Raw genomic sequence first — 18,730 nt, forward strand, 5'->3', positions numbered from 1 at the left:
GCAACAAGTTGCAATTGTTCTTGTCATCGAGCGATGCTGAAATAGTTGCGTATGTCAAGCTTGATTTTCATTTCTTTTTTAGATGAGAACGCGACCTGTGCCATTTTACAAGTGTTCAAGAACAGAACCTGATGGCTTCGCATGGTCGAATAGTGTTGAGCTACCATGACACGCTTTTGCGGGAGTCCGATGTGGAGCTCCTGGAAGAACCGCACTGGGTGAATGACAACGTCATCTGGTTTTGGATGCAGTACATTGAAAATGAACTGTTCGCTTCGCGCTGCGGTGCCTTTGCGTTCGTGGGACCTGACGTCGCACAACTTGTCAAGCTAGGCGCAGCACTCAACGTTGATCAGGTGCTAAAATCGCTTGACCTGAATCAAAAAGCCTTGATCTTGCTCCCTGTCAACGACTGTCAAGATTTCGACCTACCGGGTGGTTGCCACTGGAGCCTTCTCGTTTACAATCAGGCCAGAAAGATATTCGAACATTACGACTCTTCCAAAGGACATAACCACTCGCATGCTAAGGCCATTGCACGGGCTTTGGCGCCACTTTTATCACTACGTGAAGTGAGAGTGACCGAGGCAGATTGCTTGCAGCAGCACAATTCTTTCGACTGCGGTCTTTACGTTATGTACAATCTGCAACAAGTTTGTGCCGAGCATATTTCCCGTACAGAGGATGACAGCAGTCGCAGAACTTTGCTTACCAGCTGGATGCGACATAACAGGAAGACACTGAAGGAACTCATTTTGACCCTGAGTGAGCCTGAAACTAAGTGAGCTTCGCGGGCTGCACCGATGCAAAAGACGCCCGTGTGCTGTGAGGTGCGAGTGCATGTTTAAGTATTCATGTTGTCGAATTAAATCCGGAGCGTTCCACTACGGCGACCTTTTCACTTTTCCAACTATCAACCCACTGTCTGCTTCCCTCGCGCCGTGCGGGTGTTCATCCTTGAGTGTGACAGTTACCGCGTCTTTCCTTTCTTTTTCGTAGGTTAGCTGGTGCGACATTTGATTGTGCGTTAGTTCACCTGTCCCCTCAATGCAGGCCGTGGCATGCTCTCGAGCGCATTCGTAACCAACGTTTGTTCTAGTAACGTTGTTAGTAACCGCCATAATCGGCACCGTGCCCAAGGGGGTAGAAATAAAATGTGGCGAGTTTAATAGTGTGTCTACGGCGAGTTTAAACTTATATCTACGGCTCATTCTGGTTCAATCGCTTGGACACAGTGACAACATAGAGAAAGTTGTGACAAGCCCACGAAAAACTGTGCACAGAGGGCGCGACAAGTAATATGTTATTAGGTGCTTTGATGTCCATCAAATTGAAAGGTGGCGTTCTACTCCAATTATGCACGCTTGTGTCAACCGCTTTAGGTACTGAGTATTGTAATGTTACTATTTATTACGTTATGTGTTACAATAAAGCATGGAGCAGTCTTGTTTTTCCATCATGAAATGTTTTAATATAAGCCGCAGGTGATGTCGCTGGCAATTGGCTGTGGGTCACCATTTGAATCGAGCCAGGCGCGCGCTACTGGTGCGTGCTACTCTCGTGACTCGTGCCTCGCGCTGCGACGCCGTCGGGCTACTTCGCGTTCGTTGCGCGATTTCGAAAGCTGGCAGTTGCAGCTACTGGCGTTTGGTCGTTCCCAATGCTGCGAGTTGTTTGAAAACGCTTATAGTTTTACCCATCTTTGTGGCGATATTTTGAAATGTGAGTAGTTTTCGTTGCCTCTTTGTGTTGTGAATTTATGCTGCATGGCTGTTGTGCTGGCTTCGTGGTAACTGCCCGATTCGAATTCTGTGACACGTATTGCAGCAAAGACTCGTGGAACGCTTCTATCGCATCTTTGATAGGGCTTATTGGAGAGCCTGCTGTTTTACTGCGTTCAGTTAATTAAGTGGACTCTGCTCTTCATTCCTTTGTTTGCTTTGATTTCAGCTTGCGTAACGGTTTTTTTCTCTTCATCCGCAGTAAACGTGCGCGACAAAATGGACAACTACGTGAAAGTGGAGAAAATCGGCGAAGGTATTTGCACGGTTTTTTTTTTTTCGTCTTTCTACCTGCCGTCTGCAAATGAGTTTGTGCATTTGAGCTTGATGTTCATGTGCAAGCGTATTAACTGTTTTCCACATTAGCCGCCGCGGTGGCTCGGCGGTTGTGGTGCTCGGCTGCTGACCCGAAAGACAAACAAACGCGGGTTCGATCCCGGCCGCGGCGGTCGAATTTCGATGTAGGCGAAATTCTAGGGGCCCGTGTACTGTGCGATGTCAGTGCACGTTAAAGAGCACCAGGCGGTCGAAATTTCCGGAGCCCTTCACTACGGCGCCCCTCAAGCCTGAGTCGCTTTGGGACGTTCCCCCATTAAACCATCGAAATTCGTTGTGCCTTGTCGTGGGCCAATGGCATTACTAACGTGGCAAAAGGGAGTGTTCGTTTCAAATTAATTGCGCTTGTAAATCAGAAATATCAACTGCAGTTGTTGGAATTGGTTGGCCACGCTTAATTATTGGAGGACGAACATGGCCCTTCACCTGTAGCAGCATTTATTCCATCACTCTCATGCACAAAGAAAACCACGCTTCTATTTTTATGTTGTAATGCATAAGGAGCAGTTCGTAGTCTCATGTCTAGGTTCTTTATAAATGCATCTTCAGACTCTTTCAATACTTGCAAAACAGCTGTACTACTTCCATGATTGTAGAATTGCTTCATTTCTTCTAGCATTTAATGGCTTTACAGAATTTAGCCATATACTATAGGAGCTAACTGTTCGGCTAATTGTTGTTCTGACATCATATTCATCGTATTTAGCGCAAAAGACTGGACAAAGACAAACTCAAGCGCTTTGTGTTTCTCTCTTCACTTCCTTCGTCCTGTCTTTTGCACTAAAAAGATGAAAGTTACCCATGCTTGCTACAGTTACAATGACAAAAGGGTAAAGTGGGTCACACTATGGGTCACACTGTTAGCTATCAAAGGTATGACTTTTTGTTAACGTGGAGAATATCATTTCTTTTGTGTTATTCCTGCAAAATGTAAATTCTGACCACTTTGCAGGATTAAGCAGTACCTATGAGAGAGGTTCAACTTGTTCTGCCTCCTCAGTAAATTTTTTTAATGGGTGATGGAATTGAAAGATGATGCATTCACATTAAAGTCTGAAATGTCGGCTGTCCCAGGAGCATGTAATCCCCACCAGTGGTGATGTACTTATGCCAAAGGTGCACTTGTACCTGCATACAGGTGGAGAAGAATGATAGTTTTTGTCCTATCCACCTTACAGCTTGGGCATTCCAATACCAATCTCCTGGCTATTTCCCAATGTGGAGTATTTGAAGGGTGCACACTTCTCGTCTGACATTTGTGTCACCAGTGCAGTGTACCATAGGTGCCAACAGCCGCCCTCATTCTTCAATGGCATGCAGGAACAAGTGCAATGTGGCAGAAGTGCATTGCTGCCAGTGGGGAGAATATTGAAATATATACCCCTCAAAAAAGAGGACATTCAAGATTTTTGTTTGAATTTAACATCTTTCAATTTTATCACTTAATGAATGAAAACGTACAGCCTTGGTGGCAAAATTGCAGTGTTGAGCGCTCGTTGTAGTTCTGCCTTTTCTGCAGCATTTTCTGCATGTTTGGCAGCTTCTTGCAGTGCAGTCCATGCAGTTTGTATGCCATATTATCAGCGGGCAGTGTTTCTTTGAAACCTTTTGCATGAAGCACCTGGTTCACTTTTTTGTAGTAGGATACAACTCGAGAATGAAGCAGCAGGTGTCCCTCTAAGGAGGCCTTCCAGCCAATGGCGTAAACCACTTTTCATGACTCCATGGTTATTCCTCACTCATCTGCCACCGCCTGTGATTTTATGCTAGCAGCTCCAAGGGAATCGGTCTAGGGGGGAATCAGCCAAAACCATTGGCTGTAGGGGCTCCTTTAAAGGGAATTTGCTACTTCGTTCTTAAGTTGTATCCGACTATAGTGCTGCCTTGATCACCTCCTGTACAAGTTCTCCCAAACTTCCATTTAGCTGAGCTTGCTAGATTTCCAAATCATTTTGAACTGCTTAGGATGACCCAACTGAGGAGAGAGGGGAAAGCATTGATAACGACTTGGGTCTTCACACGCTACGGAATTGCAAAAGCAAAAGTAGATGCTGTGTCTTCTTCGTTGATAATGTTTAAAACTGCAATTCCTGTGCCTTATGTAAAATGCATTGCATGCAACTAATTTTGTGCATTCTTGAAAGTACTGAAGTCATGAAGTAACAGAGTGGCCAGACGCAGTGTTTTACTGACTCGACCAAGCTCAAACCTAATTTGGAAAAGAATTTTAGCAAATGGGTAATGGTTAATGGATTTTCATGTGTTGACCCAGTAAAAAATAAAAGACCATTTGGAACTTCTAAAAAACAATTGCAATGATTGGTTCTAATTGCTTTTCAGAAGTTCTTATTGGGTCTTTTTAATTGAGAACACAACACTGTGGGCATGAGTTATTGCGACCCGGGTAGCATGGCCTGACCGGTGATGGGACAAGGAGGATGGGAGACTGGGTTAGGAGGAAGGCAAAGAAAACTTTATACAATTATTTACATTATTTACAAAAGAGCGTGGAAGGGAACTTCTTCGCCAACCGGAGTCTACGGGAGTTAACGGCATCTCTCTGCCACACTCACAGCCAAATTAAATAGGGTTCGGATTCCCCAGCTCCCTGACTGGGGAATAAAGTTCGAAGAACGATGTCCAATCGCATGGGCAGATGTGGATGCCGGTGTTACCACCCACGGCAGGGGCGGTGTTGGGCTGTCCAGCTCTCTCGCAGCCAGGTGTAGAGGAAGGGGTAGATGCTGAGTAATCAAACACTGCTGGAAATGAATCTCCTGCAGTCTACCAGCAGGTGAACGAACGCCCTCGTGCTTCCCGCCAGATGTCCAAAACACGAGACATTTGTCGAGGACACAGCAGTCTTTCAATTAACAGCAACAGCACCACTCCTTCGTTCGGCAACCCGAGGGTAGACTCGGCCACCTGACGCTGCTGTTTCCGCTGCCAATGCCCTCACCTTCCCTCACCTTCCCCTTCACATCTTCGGCCTTCGCCAATCGTCGACCTTCGCCGCTGCCGCCGTGGTCACCCCGGTCGAGGGAGTCCGCTTCCTTAATCCACTTAGGCTGGGGGGGGGGCACCACAAGCACTACACTGGTCTGCCGCCGTCAGGAGTTTGTCGGCCTTGTCAACCGTTCTCGGTTGCTGCTTGCTCAGGCCCACATGGCCAGAAGTACAACCATAACAGAGTTATGAACAGTCAGCCCTGAATTAATTTCGGCCGCCTGGGGATTTCTTACTGTGCTCTGAAATCTTGGCGTGCAGGGTTTCAAGGAACATTTTTTAGCCTCCGATTGCACAGACTGGTTGTATCCTTACCTCTGGTAGGTATCCTTACAAATCGGTTTGACTTTCCATGAGACATTTCAGAACCATGGTGCCTATATCTTGCTTGCCTTGTCTCTGGTTGCAGTGATCTTTCTTATTTGTGTGATTTTTCAGCTACTTTGTGTGATGTCCGATAACTTAAAATACTATAGACACCAAATTTTTGCTTGCGTGTTTTCTTTCAAGTTATGTGTTAGGCATTAATATACATGCATCACTGCGTGATATTCGCCTATGACCGCTAAATCAGTTATTTTTGAATTTCTTCTTGACACTGATTTGGTTTCGGTTCCATCAACCGAATGATGGTTGTGATGTGTAGTTGACCTTTAGGTCACGTGAGGCATAAAAAAAAACAGTATAACTGCTGATATGTCATTTGATGTCATTCCAGTTCTTGAAGCAGGCTGGTTTAAGTGTTTCAGTGAATTAAAACTACGTATCAGTGTTTATTTATGTTGCAGGTTTTTTTGCACCTCATGTGACTTAAAGGGCAGCTGCATAGGTTTTAAAAATCGACGAGAATGCGGGAAACCTGCCGGTTAAGCATGGGAAGTCCTTTCAGGCTAGCATTTGAAATGGTGATGTGACCATGCGCCGATCATGTATTTTAATGTCTAACGCAATGAAAAAAGAAACAACTGAACTAAAGTGAGGTGTCTGTATTCCTTTAACAGTTTGTAACGAAGCGTTGATAAACGCTGCAGTAATATTGTGTGCCAGCAACTTTTATTATTGTCCTTTGCAAGCTGGGAATTGTGACATGGTTGCAGGTACGTATGGCATTGTTTACAAGGGGAGGGACAAGCGTGACGGAAAAATTGTGGCTCTGAAGAAAATTCGTCTTGAGAGCGAGGATGAAGGCGTTCCATCAACAGCCATTCGAGAGATTGCTCTACTGAAGGAACTGAAGCACAAGTATATCGTCCGGTAATCATTTTTTTTCTTTCTTTGATTATTCTGTTCACATTGAAAGAAAGCTGGCACAGTTTTTAGTGAGCATCTTCTTTTCTGTTATGTGAGCTCTAGACAAGAAAAATGGAAGTGCACAATAAGTTACTCTAGGTTAATACTATACCAGCAAAAATTTTATTACACAACTGAAGGGGGGGGGGGGGGCAGAGTGAGGTGGCAGACGACACAGGGCAGTTTGTGGATATGGCGCTGTGTTCCATGTCAATACCCAGAGGTATTCATACACTGGTACACGAGACTGAATACTCATAACTGCTCCTGCTCAGCACATGCAGTAGAAGTTTTCAGCGGTCTGCAGACTTGCTTTTCATCAAGACATATAGAGAGAATGGGGCAAGTGTGACATTTCATGTCCTGTAATTTGGTTTGAAAAATTTGACATCCCAACAAAAATGCTTCACACTGTCAAAGCTTAGGTTCAACATAATAGGGAGGTCAATCTCTGTCAGTTGCACAGCAAGTTCAAAAGTTCAGCCTGAGAGGAATAAATACTTCATTGTTTCTTTAGGTTACTACATTTAAAATACAGAAGATCCAAGCATTTTCTGGCACCGACATGATGCAGGTGACCATAGGGGACTGATTCAGGACTTCCTGGCACCCCTCATCCCATGCATGTTGCCTTCATTCACTAACTTCTACCCTTCCTCTCCCTTACTGATTTTTCTATGCCTATCCTCGCACCTTTACCTGTCTGTGTGAATCCCTTTTGAGTATGAGGGTGCCCATGGAACCACCACTTAGCATGGAACCACCATATTAACCTTATGCTTGCATCTGCTAATCGGTCATTAGGTCTCTTAAAACATAACCTAAAGCATGCTCCTCCTCACCTCCGTGCTCATGCCTATACCACTCTAATTCGACCTAAAATTGAATATGCCTCGGCTATTTGGGACCCTTACCAATCTTACCTAATAAATAACATTGAATCATTGCAGAACCGCGCCGTTCGTTTTATTTACTCCGATTATTCACGTAACACCAGCGTCACAGCCTTAAAGAAACGCGCAGGTCTCCAGGATTTATGTCTCCGCCGTAAAATTGCACGACTGTCACTTTTTCATAAACTTTATCATCATCCATCACTTCATAACGACTTTTTTTCTTTGCCTACTTCGATTTTTGACCGCCGCGATCATCCCTTTAAAGTTAGACGTTTCACGTGCAGGACATTTATCTATGCGCATTCATTCTTACCACGCACAATATCTGACTGGAACACTCTGCCTTCACATATCGCAACCACCACTGATCCTGATAAATATTTTAAACTTATATCTTCAATAACTACTGCTTAACTCTTCGCATACATTGTTAATTTATTTGTTCATGGCTTCCTTTTTTGCAGGGTTTGTTACTAAAAAGATTCATTGTATTAGTGTTCTGTTTGTATAATTTTAATAATGCAGTAATCTTCGTTCTTTGCCGCGCTGCCATTCTTTTGATTCTTTTGCTTACTTATATGTCATGCAAAGTGTCTTATTTGTGCTTTTGATTGATTCTTTTGCTTACTTATTTCATCCAGTGTGTCTTATTTGTGCTTTTGTTGTTTGTTTTATATTTGTGGTTTTTTTTTATTCTGTTCAATTGCCTGTGCCCCCCCCCCTATGTAATACCCTCTCGAGGGCCTTTAGGGGTATTCTGTATAAAAAATATAAAATAAATAAATAAATGTCTGGGCCCAAGGGGATAGAATGACGGGATAAGCTTGAAGCACTTCCCTTTCCTGGATTTTAGGATGAAATTAGTGGATGCTAGGATGTTAGTGGCAGGGGGAATTCCTGCCACTAACTTCCTAATAGAGGTAACTGATTTTGCGTAGAAAATGTCTTGTCATGTAGTGACTTGGTGTACTGTGATGACCAAATTATGTATGCAGTTTTGGCTTTTCAAATGCAAGTAAACAGCAAGGGGCTGGTTGATGGTTGTAAAAGTAGTCATCGTGTGTTGGGTGTGAAAAGCTGTTTCTATATTCTGTGTTATCCAAGATCTTGTTTTGCTGTTTGTTTGCACTGTTCATTTGGTAACCCAAACATCGAATGGTGCATAGTACACTGCATCTGGTTTTAAAGCTTGAAGGTGTGATAGTGAAAAGGTTAATATTCAAAGTTGTGCAAATTACATATCTTGAAAGTGGTAGTGCAGCAAGATTCATGGTGTGCTGCTTTTGACATTAGTCAGTAGAATTGGTAGAGCACGTTAGCTGCTACCATTAATGCTCTGTTTGGCCGTGGCCCTTGTAGAAGGAAAATAGCTGTTTGTATTTCAGTAACAATAGAAGAGTAACTAAGTAACAAAGTTCTGGATTTAGAGTTGTAGGTTGTTAATTTGTGTACTGTGTGCATGGCACAAGCTGGAAAATATAAAATGTATTGCTTGTTAATGTAATGCTGTTTAATGGGAGAACCAGAAAAGTGGTTGAGATGCCTGCAGTGTGCTTTGCTAGTAAATACAAAATGTGGTCGCAGGAGAACATTTGTTGAATTAGCGCAAACTTACATTTCATAAACAGTAGTACTTTGAAGCTGAGTAATAGTGGTTGCTTTTGTCTTGTGTTTATGTCATCACCATCTACTGTCAGCCTTGAAGATGTGCTTATGGAGGGGTCTGACAAAATCTACCTGGTGTTTGAGTACCTTTCTATGGATCTCAAGAAGTACCTCGACGGATTTGATAAGAACCAGCAGCTTGACCAAGGTCTTGTTAAGGTGAGCGGGTTCAATGAGTTGCCTTGTATAAGTTGGAGAGGGTGCAATTCGTAGTGCAGCTGACAAGAAGGGGAGCAGATCTGGCTGTTCATTGGTGCTCTCATGCTTCTGCTCCTTTAACTTATTTCCTTGGTATTAGCTCCCATTAATTTTGTTGACTGGGGGTGTTGAAAATGTTTCAGAGCTACATGAAGCAGATCCTTGAGGCCATCTTATTCTGCCACCAGCGGCGTGTGCTCCATCGGGACCTGAAGCCTCAGAACCTCCTCATTGACGATAAGGGCACCATCAAGGTGGCTGACTTCGGCTTGGCGCGGGCCTTTGGCATCCCTGTCCGTGTCTACACCCACGAAGTGGTCACCCTTTGGTACAGGGCGCCAGAAGTGCTCCTTGGTGCGCACCGTTACTCCACACCCATTGACATCTGGAGCATTGGGTGCATCTTCGTCGAAATGGTCACCCGCAGGCCACTGTTCCACGGGGACTCGGAAATTGACCAGCTTTTCCGAATTTTCAGGTCAGTGCCTCTCTCTTCCGTTTTTGCACTGTAGATTGAGGTAGCTAACTGCACTGAGCTTGTTGGTTTGTAAGCCTTAGCATAGGAAGCAGTGTGCGTTCGTCACAAACTAGTTCTGAGTGTTCAGCATGTGCACCTCACATGCTAACAAGGTGCTTTTGCACCATGTTGTGGTGGGTGGCTTTCTCTATTGTGCTTCGTGTCCTCCTTGTAAAATTTCTCTAGATGATAAAACTGCTGTGAGGAACCTCTCTAAACACAGAATTTTTTTAGACAAGGGTAAGCAAATGTTATAGTGTATCACTGTTTTTAAGCCCCTGTTGCAATATCTATTTCGAAGAGGGTCATTCTGGCAGGCTACACAATTTTGAAGATGCCAGCCATTCTCTATATGCCTGCAGTTTCCTGCTTTTCTCTGCTTAGATTTCAAATTCAGGAGCAAAATTTGCTCATCAGTTCTCGTACGAGGTGCCACGCTGCCCTACCGTGGCATCAGAATTGTGCATTCCAAGGTAGTCCTTTTGGAGAAATTGCTCCCTGGGCTGCACCAGTCTCGTTAGGTGCTCTTTGAGTTGAGCTATGTTCGCATGGTCACGAAGGGCTACTTTTTATGAAAATCTTTCTGTACTTGTTCCACGGCAATGCTGCTGTCGAAAGGGGAATTTGAGTGAACAAAGTTGCCTTATTGGAAGTCTGAAAGAAGAATATCTGAGTAGTGAAGGAGAAGAATGGCAGACCGAGTTTTGTATGACATTGTATTACAGCTGGTTAGATAGCCAGGTTTTTGGTCTGAATGGTTCAGCTGGTTCATAATGCTTACAGGATCTTGGGAGAGAAGTCGCAGAAAAAGCGGGAAAGGCTGGAAATTAAGAGTATGAAAATTTAAAGTTTCTAATAGTTTATAAATTGTATTTCCTACTCGATTTGCCCTGTGCTTTTGCCATTCAAGTATTGAATGAAGTTTCGAAAATATGAATATTTCTGGGTGACTCATGGTCACATCACAGTTTTTCTGAATGGCGTTCGCTAGTTTGGTGTACATGAGCTTGGACTTGTCACGTATGTGAACTGATGCTTTACTCGTAGAGCTGTGTGCCTACACCCAGCAAAAGTGCATGCAAAGTATTGGTAGGCTTAGCATCAGCATGTTGCTCTATGGGCTGATCAGCTTGATTGAATCAAGCCACGAAATAAATGCATTGGCAACCATTGAGAGCCTCTGAGGCACACTCGCGAATTGGAAAGGAAAGCGATTGCAGTACCATAACGAACGTCATTATGTTGTGCCACAGTGCAGCGGACAGTTGGCTGTGAACGCACTGGTGAACTAAAGTGGGTGTCAGTGCTGCCGTCATTGTCAATCAATACGGTAAGAGTTCCGATATGCACAGAAACAGGATTTGCCGAGGATAAAGGAGTGGGAAAAGCTGCGGCACGCATGCATGCACTCCTGTGGACTTTTCTTTCGAGTTCTGTCCTGTGCAATTTTCATCTATTCATATCTAAAAAAGTATTATAGCCCATAACATCTATGAAAAAAGTGGATGAAAGATTCAAAAGCTTCAGAGCCAGCCCGCTCCTCGCTAGCATCTCGTACAGTGCTGCCTGCATACTGCTGCTAACCAAGTAGTTTCGTTCCAGTCCTTCACTTGTGCACTTGCTTCTTTCACGCCACCCTTAGAAGCATGCAAAGTGTCATTTGGAAAATTTCCTGGAAGTTTCTCAAACTGCAGAACCCTCTTGTGAGCCATTAAAACAGCATGAAAGTTAAGGCATGATTATAACTAGGTGTTAGACTTTTCATTTTATATTTTTAAAAAAATTTGGCAGACTTTTTTGGTGTTTACTGCAAAGGCAGTTTTATTTTTCGGCAAATATTATTACCTGCTGATTAATTTTGTTGTGTGTGATATAATGTGACTTTCCTGTGCATTCAGAAATCACGTAGGTTTTCTTGGACTTTTTTTGTCGGCACTAGTAGATTGTTCACCAGTAAGTAACCACATATGGTCATGCCTAGCGATGTGCTTGTAGAAGGAGGTGCTATTGTCATTAAAAAGTTTAGAAAGTTGAATGATGGAGCCATGGATAAAAACCCAGCTGGAAGTTTGCTTCTGAAAACTAGATTGTCGTGTTATCATTGGATTGTTGCACTTGCTTTAGGGGGGGGGGCCCTGGTCTTTAAAAAAATTTTTATTAATGAGCTCACACTTACGCAGTTTTCAGGAAACGTGTTTTTGCATGCTGATTCCAAATATGTAATTTAATTTCATGTGAAACAAGTCCTTGTGCACTTGTGCATAATGTGTTATGTAATTTTTTGCAGGGAGTTTTTTAGAAAGTTTGCTACAGGGAACCTGCTGAAATGTATGCCATTGGTTTGTCTTGACATCAAGGGGTGTAATAAGGGTAAAATTACCATCCTGCTTGTCATACAACTTGAGTTATAGTGTTTAAGTTGCGACTCCTGAAACTGGGATACCAACTTTCCTCCCAATTTCTGAAGCGGCAACTTCAAAACCCCATAACTCGACTTCTATGACAGGCAGCACAATAATTTTACTCTTAATTCACTCCTTAATGTCAAGACTAACTGATGGCATGCATTTCAGCAAGTTGCCTGCAGGGAAATTTCTTAAGTCTCTCCAAATGACATGCATAACATATTGCATAAGTGTACAAAGACTTCTTAAATGACATAAATTAAATGACATATTTAGAATCAGCACACAAAAATGCATGTTTCCTGGAGATTGCATAATTGTGAATTCATTAATAAAATATTATTTTTTCAAAGACCAGAGGTGTGGGGCATCACATAGCTTGAGTTTTGATGACAGTGATAAAACTGTGCTGCACCATCATGGTTACCAGACCACGATAATTTTTGTGACACTTATGCATGGTTTCGCATCAGTGTTCTCACATGCAGTGGAGAAACTTAACCAAGCAATTGACCTAAGTGTGGCATGCCACTTCAAGATTGAGCTGCCGTGGCACTGTGGTACTGTGCTCAATCCAATCCAATCGCATGGTAGCTGTGGGGCGCATGTCATGAATACTGACTTTTTTTAAGTTAAAACCGAATTTCGCAGATGGAATTTGGCATGGTGTTTTCAGCATTTTTCGGCTTGAACTGAAAAGTCCAACCTCTAATTATAACAAATTACCAAAGCCTAGAGCTCAGATTAGTGGGGCACTGTTGGTGTGCTGAAATGCCACGGCATTTATGGGCCCATTGTGACTGGGGCTTACAGTGCAAGGAAACCGATACGAGAGTGCTGAATAGGCTATGTCCTGGCAAGAATGTTGCGCCGGGCGCCATTTCTCAGTCTGAGTAGTAGTTTTTTGAGGTGCCGTAGGGAGCGTGGAAGGCAGTGTCTCACTAAAGATCTTGCTCTCCTTGTGGCCCAAGCAGCTGCTGTGTCAGTTTCGTCGTCATATTGTTGCATTTCTCTTGCAGTGTGTCGTGCTGGGGATAGCAAATTTAATGTCACTTTGCCAGTGAGGAGGCATCTCTCATGTCATGTGTGCCGCAGAAAGCAACCCGTTTCTCGGTCTCAGGTGTGGCAAGAAAAGCAGTTCTACTTGGGGAACATGTTGGGCAGTTTACCATGTGTTGTGATTTCAAGTGGCTCCCTTGTCAACTTCAGTCTTAAAAAAGCAGTACATTAACAGATGCTTGGGGCTGCATTAAAGGGATGCTGGGGGCAAATTGAAGCTGGCCTATATCGATAGATCACTCCATTCTTACGACTCTGCTTTCACTGAAAATGAAGCTTTTATAATCTAGAAGAGGTCAGAAAATGAAGTACAGGTATCAGCACCACTAGCTGCATTCACAAGCCAATTGCCATCTGCCAAGACAGCTTTTGCATGCAGATCCCTCAAGGGTAGGCTGCAGCACTATTCACTTCCTTCCAAACATCGACCACGGAGGCCTTCTCAGGCTCGATGTCAGGAGTTTGAATCAAGAAGAGGAGAAACCTAATTTTCTCGGCAATGAATTTATCTTCTGCTGCTGGACGAGTATCAGCACGGCCAGGAAGAGCCAGAGAATCTGTTTTTATTATAGAACAAAAATTTAATGGAGTTGTTTGTCCTCAGTGTTCTGTTAATGGTTTAAACTGCATTGCTGCATGTGTGTGTGTGCAGGACGCTGGGAACACCTACGGAGCAGTCGTGGCCGGACGTGGCAAAGCTCCCAGACTACAAGCCAAGCTTCCCCAGTTGGAAGGAGAACATTCTGGCAAGCCTGCTGCCAGAAATGGATAGCAATGCTTTGGACCTGCTGAATGTAAGCATGAGGGTTTGAAGAGTATCTCTAGCCTCTGTGTGGCACTAGCACGTCCACGGGTTTTCTTTGTGTGTATGCACATCTTATTTGCTATAACTTGAACCTGTTGTGGTAAGATTTGTCAGCATAGGGTGCTTTGTAACGTTTACAGTAGAAACCTGGGGAACCTAGAATTTGTATTTTTAAGCTGCGGGTGACAGGGAAAACTCAAATGACAGAAAAATACCTCGGAGCCAATCCACGTAACTGCATCTCCCGCCCGCGCAGCGTTTGCCGAGGTGTAGTTTCGTTTTCGCACCTTCGGGCATTTGTGCTCACATCTCAGTGGTGATAGAACTGCATCCACAGCTGCAACAACATTTACGCCACCTGTCAATATGCTCAGCATTGGTGTAGGTGCAACACAGTTGGCTGCCGCCGAACACAGTGGCAGCCAAGCGCCAATGTAGTCTAGAGTTCACTTTGGCTTCGTCGCCATTCCACGCGCTACAAACGTTGGTTGTCAGAATGCCAGGCAGGAGACCAGGCAGTGGGCGACTATGACATAAGCTCTATGAATAGTAGGGGGGAAGTATTAGTAGAGTTTGCTGAGAGAAATAATTTATGGATCATGAATACCTTTTTCCGCAAACGGAAGAACAGGAAGTAGCGAGACTAAAAATGATACATCATACTATGCGCTCGCCCTGGCATCGTGCAGGATGTTGAGGTCCTCACAAAGGTGCGATGTAGAGAGAATAGGATGGTAAAGTCTCTAATTAGACTCAGACCTGAAGAGGGAACGGAAGAAACTAGTGAGGCAGGAGCCCTTCAGCGAGTTAGCGGTAAGTGGAAGAATTGAGGATCTCGCTGCAGGACAGATATTCGGCTTTAACCGAGGACGACGACCATAATGTTCAAGTAATGGATGATAATCTCACAGCTATCATTGTGGATTGCACTGTAGAAATAGGCGGTAGGATGGTTAGGCAGGATACCTGCAAGCTCTCTCAGGAGGTAAAAGGTTTGATTAAGAAACGCCAAAGCATAAAAGCCTTAATCCCTGCATACAGAATAGAACTGGCAGAGTATCAAATGTAATCAGTAAGCTCAAGGTGACTGACATATGGAAGTATAATATGTAGATAATCGATAAAGCTCTAAAGAATGGTGATAGCCTAGAAGCAGTCGAGAGGAAACTAGGCAGAGGCAAAAATCAGACGTATGCGCTAAGAGACAAGGCGGGCAATGTCGTTAGCAATGTGGATAAGCTGGTTAAATTCTCCAAATAGTTCTGCACAAATTTATTGAGTAGTCGGTGTAATCAGGACGTTAATGAGGTAGGCAGCAGTGCGCAGAAATTTGACGTCCTGCCATTATCAAGAGAGGAAATAAAGAGAGCTTGAAGGTCAATGCCAAAGGGGGAAAGGAGCCAGTGAGGATCAGATAACAGCAGATCTGTTGAAGGATAGTGGGGAGATTGTGCTAGAAAAACTAGCCGCCCTGTATATGCAATGCCTTATGACCTCGAGCGTACCCGAATCTTGGAAGCACGCTAACATGATTTTAATCCGTAAGAAAGGAAACTTCAAGGACTTGAAAAATTAGACCGATCAGCTTGCTGTCCGTTGCATACAAGGTATTTGCTGAGGTAATCGCTAATAGAATCAGGATAACCTTATACGTCGGTCAACCAAATGACCAGGCAGGCTTTCGTAAAGACTACTCGGCGATAAACCATATTCACACTATCAATCAGGTGATAGAGGAATGCGCACAATATAACCAACGCTTATATATAGCCTTCGTAGATTATGAGAAAGCGTTTGACTGAGTTAAACCTTAGCTGCCATGCAGGCATTATGGAATCGGGATGTAGAAGAGTCTTATGTAAAACTACTGGAAGATATCTGCTAAGGCTGTGCAGCCACCATAGTCCTTCATAAAGTCAGAAATAAATTCCAATATAATGAAGGGCATCAGGCAAGGATACACAATCTCTCCAATGTTATTCACTACATCTTTGCAGGAGGTATTCAGAGATCTGTATTGGGAACAGCATGATCAGTGACTTAGACATTCAAAGCAGAATAGTGGGTCTAAAAATTTATCAAACATTAAACGGGATTTAAAATTAAACATTATTTTAGTTTTCGGCATATTAAAAATTAATATGCTGAAAACTAAAATAATGTTCAACAGTCTCGGAAGGAAACAGCAGTTTACACTTGTTAGCAAGGTGCTGGAAGTGGTAAGGGAATACGTCTACTTCGGGCTGGTAGTGACTGCAGATCCAGACCACGAGAGTGAAATAACTAGAATAAAAATGGGTTGGAGTGCATATGGCAGGTACTCTCAGATCATGAATGGCAGTTAACCAATATCCCTGAAGAGAAAAGTACATAACAGCTTTATCTTACTGGTACTCACCTATGGGGCAGAAACTTGGAGGCTAACGAAAAGGGTTCAACTGAAATTGAGGACAACACAGTGAGCTATCCAAGGGTTTCTTGCTGGGCAAGTTGGTTAAAGGGACACTGAGGAGAAATTGAAGTTGGCTTGTATCGACAGAATACCAGCTCCTGATTTCAAAAATGCCACTCATACTGACAACAAAGCTCTTGTAACGTAGAAAAGAGCAAGAACCAAAATACAGGTATCGCCGCCACAGGCCAAACTCGCAAGTACAAGCGTGATGACGTCTTAGGACAAAACAGTGTTGCTAGAACCAATGGTTCTAGTAACACTGGGACAGCAGAAGCCACAAATCACTGAGGCGCAGCCAATGCATGCGCAAATCTCCTTGACGTCACCAGATGGCGCCACATACCCGGCAGCTACGCGCGCGCCTGCAGCATCGGGACCAATCAGCGCCTGCTCACCGCCGGTAGGCGGGCTTCCGGTATTCCGCTAACGGTAACAAGGTACACGGTACGCTAAAGGTGTCTATTTGCGAGAACTTTGTTGACGACTTTGAGAACAGGATCCATCGTAACGCTGGCAAAACGCCGGTGCAAACGTAAACGAAGCGACGGTAGCGACGGCTGCAATAGCCGATAGATGCCTTCAACGTGCGGCCAGTGGAAGCTTTCTTTTCGGCTGCTGCTAGGCCGCTCTGCTGGCCGCCAGAAATCACGGAGTCTGCGTTACGTCATGTGCACGTCATGTTTCACGTCACTTAGTCCTGTGTCATCATAAGAGAGTCCCAAGTTTGAATCAGAGCGGCGGGAAAAACTTTTTCAACTTTGAATCCAAATTTCTTAAAAATAAATGCATCTTTCGCTGCCGGCCAAGTGGCAAAAAAACCATAAAATGCCGAACTATCGGATTTTGCTATAAAAAAAATATGAATAGAGCTCTCCTCATTGTCCCTTTAAGAAACACTCCGAGAAACACAGCGCTGGCAGACAATGGACGAGAACAAGGAGGACACACAACAGTGCAGTTGTGTGTCCTCCTCGCTCTTGGCCGTTGTCTGCCGGTGCTATGTTTCTCACTATGCAAAGGAAAATGATTGCTGTAACTTCAAGATACAAGAAGAGAGCAAAGTGGGCCAGGGAACAAACTCAGGTTAGGGACATACTAGTCGAAATTGAGAAGAAGAAATGGGCTTGGGCAGGGCATGTAATGCGAAGGCAAGGTAGGCAATGGTTGCTAAATGTAATGGACTGGAAGAGAAGGCAAGCGTGGCAGCAGAAAGTTGGGTGGGCGGATGAGATCAAGAAGTTTGCTGGGTAAGGTGGCCATGCACAGGGAAGGGTTAACTGGAGAGATATAGGAGAAGCTTTTGTCCGGTGGTGGACATAGTCTGGCTGATGATGGTGATAAATGCCGCAAGAATTTTACTTGCTAAACCAGCTGGGGGTGACAACACCTCTTTTCTACCGTATAAAAGCTCAGTTTTCGGTGAGAGTGGTCTCTTTGTGATTAGAATGCCTATTCTATTGATACAGGCCAACTTGTGTTTGTCCTTAGTGTCCCTTCAAAGTAGCCAAGTACAAGACACCCCTTCACTACGGCGTCCCTCATAGACTGAGTCGCTAGTATCATGCCATCTCTGTCTGCTGAAAATAGTGTGCAGTTGAAATGCTTTTGAGGTCAATTGGACTGCCCCCATACAGTGATTGAGGTTTAGTCAGAGCCTACTGCATTTGCATTTACATATTGTAGAATTCAACATTTTTCTGGCATTCATCTAATATTCATGGTTATGTGCATCTGATGTTAACTTCATGTTTTACAGCAAATGCTGATCTACAACCCTGCCAATAGGATCACAGCCCGGGCGGCCCTCATGCACAAGTACTTTGACTGAAGTGCCTCGATTTACAGGCCATTTTGTGTGCTGGGTCCCATGGAGAGGAGGTGACCATGGACCCTTTTTCTTCCCACTGTTAGTCTCGGGGAAGGTTGTGGATTAAAAAAAAGTGTTCTGCCATTGTATTTCTAACTCTGTATGCATGTGTCAATTGCGTGAAAGATTAAGTGCACGTTTTATATGTAGTTTGTATGTACACCTAATTTTAAATAAGGCATCAAAAATTGGAAAAATTCACATTGTATACTTTACGAGCTCTATGATGTGTCATTCTTTATGTGAATATTGCTTGTAATGGCCACCGTCTGGCTTGAATGATCTTGCAGAGTAGTGGCATTTATAGTAGGAGGTGCGAGCTATGAGGTGTCAGAAGCAAAAGTTCCTGGGCTAAGTGCTCTAGTACTGTGCTACCTTATTGCAGTAACCTTGCTTAGAGACCACAGGTGGATCCCTCTGCTTTCTCATTCCCTTTACCTCCACTTTGTG

The 18,730-nt window shown here is 43.9% G+C and overlaps 2 protein-coding genes across 4 annotated transcripts; both read left to right on the forward strand.

Annotated features, from left to right (window-relative positions):
* The first annotated feature begins 82 nt into the window (after window positions 1-82).
* Window positions 83-18,376, forward strand: LOC149351994 (cyclin-dependent kinase 1-like). 3 transcript variants are annotated; one of them, XM_089581228.1, is made up of 7 exons: window positions 83-218; window positions 1,984-2,037; window positions 6,221-6,377; window positions 9,007-9,133; window positions 9,316-9,650; window positions 13,806-13,947; window positions 18,170-18,376. In XM_089581228.1, exons 2-7 carry the CDS (start codon window positions 2,001-2,003, stop codon window positions 18,239-18,241), a joined length of 870 nt encoding a protein of 289 aa, XP_089437354.1. In that variant the 5' UTR covers window positions 83-218; window positions 1,984-2,000; the 3' UTR covers window positions 18,242-18,376. The 3 variants fall into 3 exon arrangements, with proteins under 3 accessions (XP_089437354.1, XP_089437355.1, XP_089437353.1); XM_089581229.1 differs by lacking the exon at window positions 83-218 and adding an exon at window positions 236-356; XM_089581227.1 differs by lacking the exon at window positions 83-218 and adding an exon at window positions 1,514-1,722.
* Window positions 132-785, forward strand: LOC149351995 (sentrin-specific protease 8-like). The gene has a single exon (XM_089581230.1). The coding sequence runs from the start codon at window positions 132-134 to the stop codon at window positions 783-785; it is 654 nt and encodes a 217-aa protein (XP_089437356.1).
* Window positions 18,377-18,730: the final 354 nt, after the last annotated feature.

Source organism: Amblyomma mixtum, chromosome 3 (assembly GCF_055824585.1).
Source record: "Amblyomma mixtum isolate Tamu chromosome 3, ASM5582458v1, whole genome shotgun sequence".
NCBI classification, from domain to species: domain Eukaryota; kingdom Metazoa; phylum Arthropoda; class Arachnida; order Ixodida; family Ixodidae; genus Amblyomma; species Amblyomma mixtum.

Excerpts from the sequence above, each read along its gene's own strand:
- LOC149351995 (XM_089581230.1), top strand. The coding sequence starts at position 132 with ATGGCTTCGCATGGTCGAATAGTGTTGAGCTACCATGACACGCTTTTG.
- LOC149351994 (XM_089581228.1), top strand. The coding sequence starts at position 2,001 with ATGGACAACTACGTGAAAGTGGAGAAAATCGGCGAAG. Across the intron at positions 2,038-6,220 it reads AGTGGAGAAAATCGGCGAAG|GTACGTATGGCATTGTTTAC; the intron begins GTATTTGCACGG and ends ACATGGTTGCAG. Across the intron at positions 6,378-9,006 it reads AAGCACAAGTATATCGTCCG|CCTTGAAGATGTGCTTATGG; the intron begins GTAATCATTTTT and ends ATCTACTGTCAG.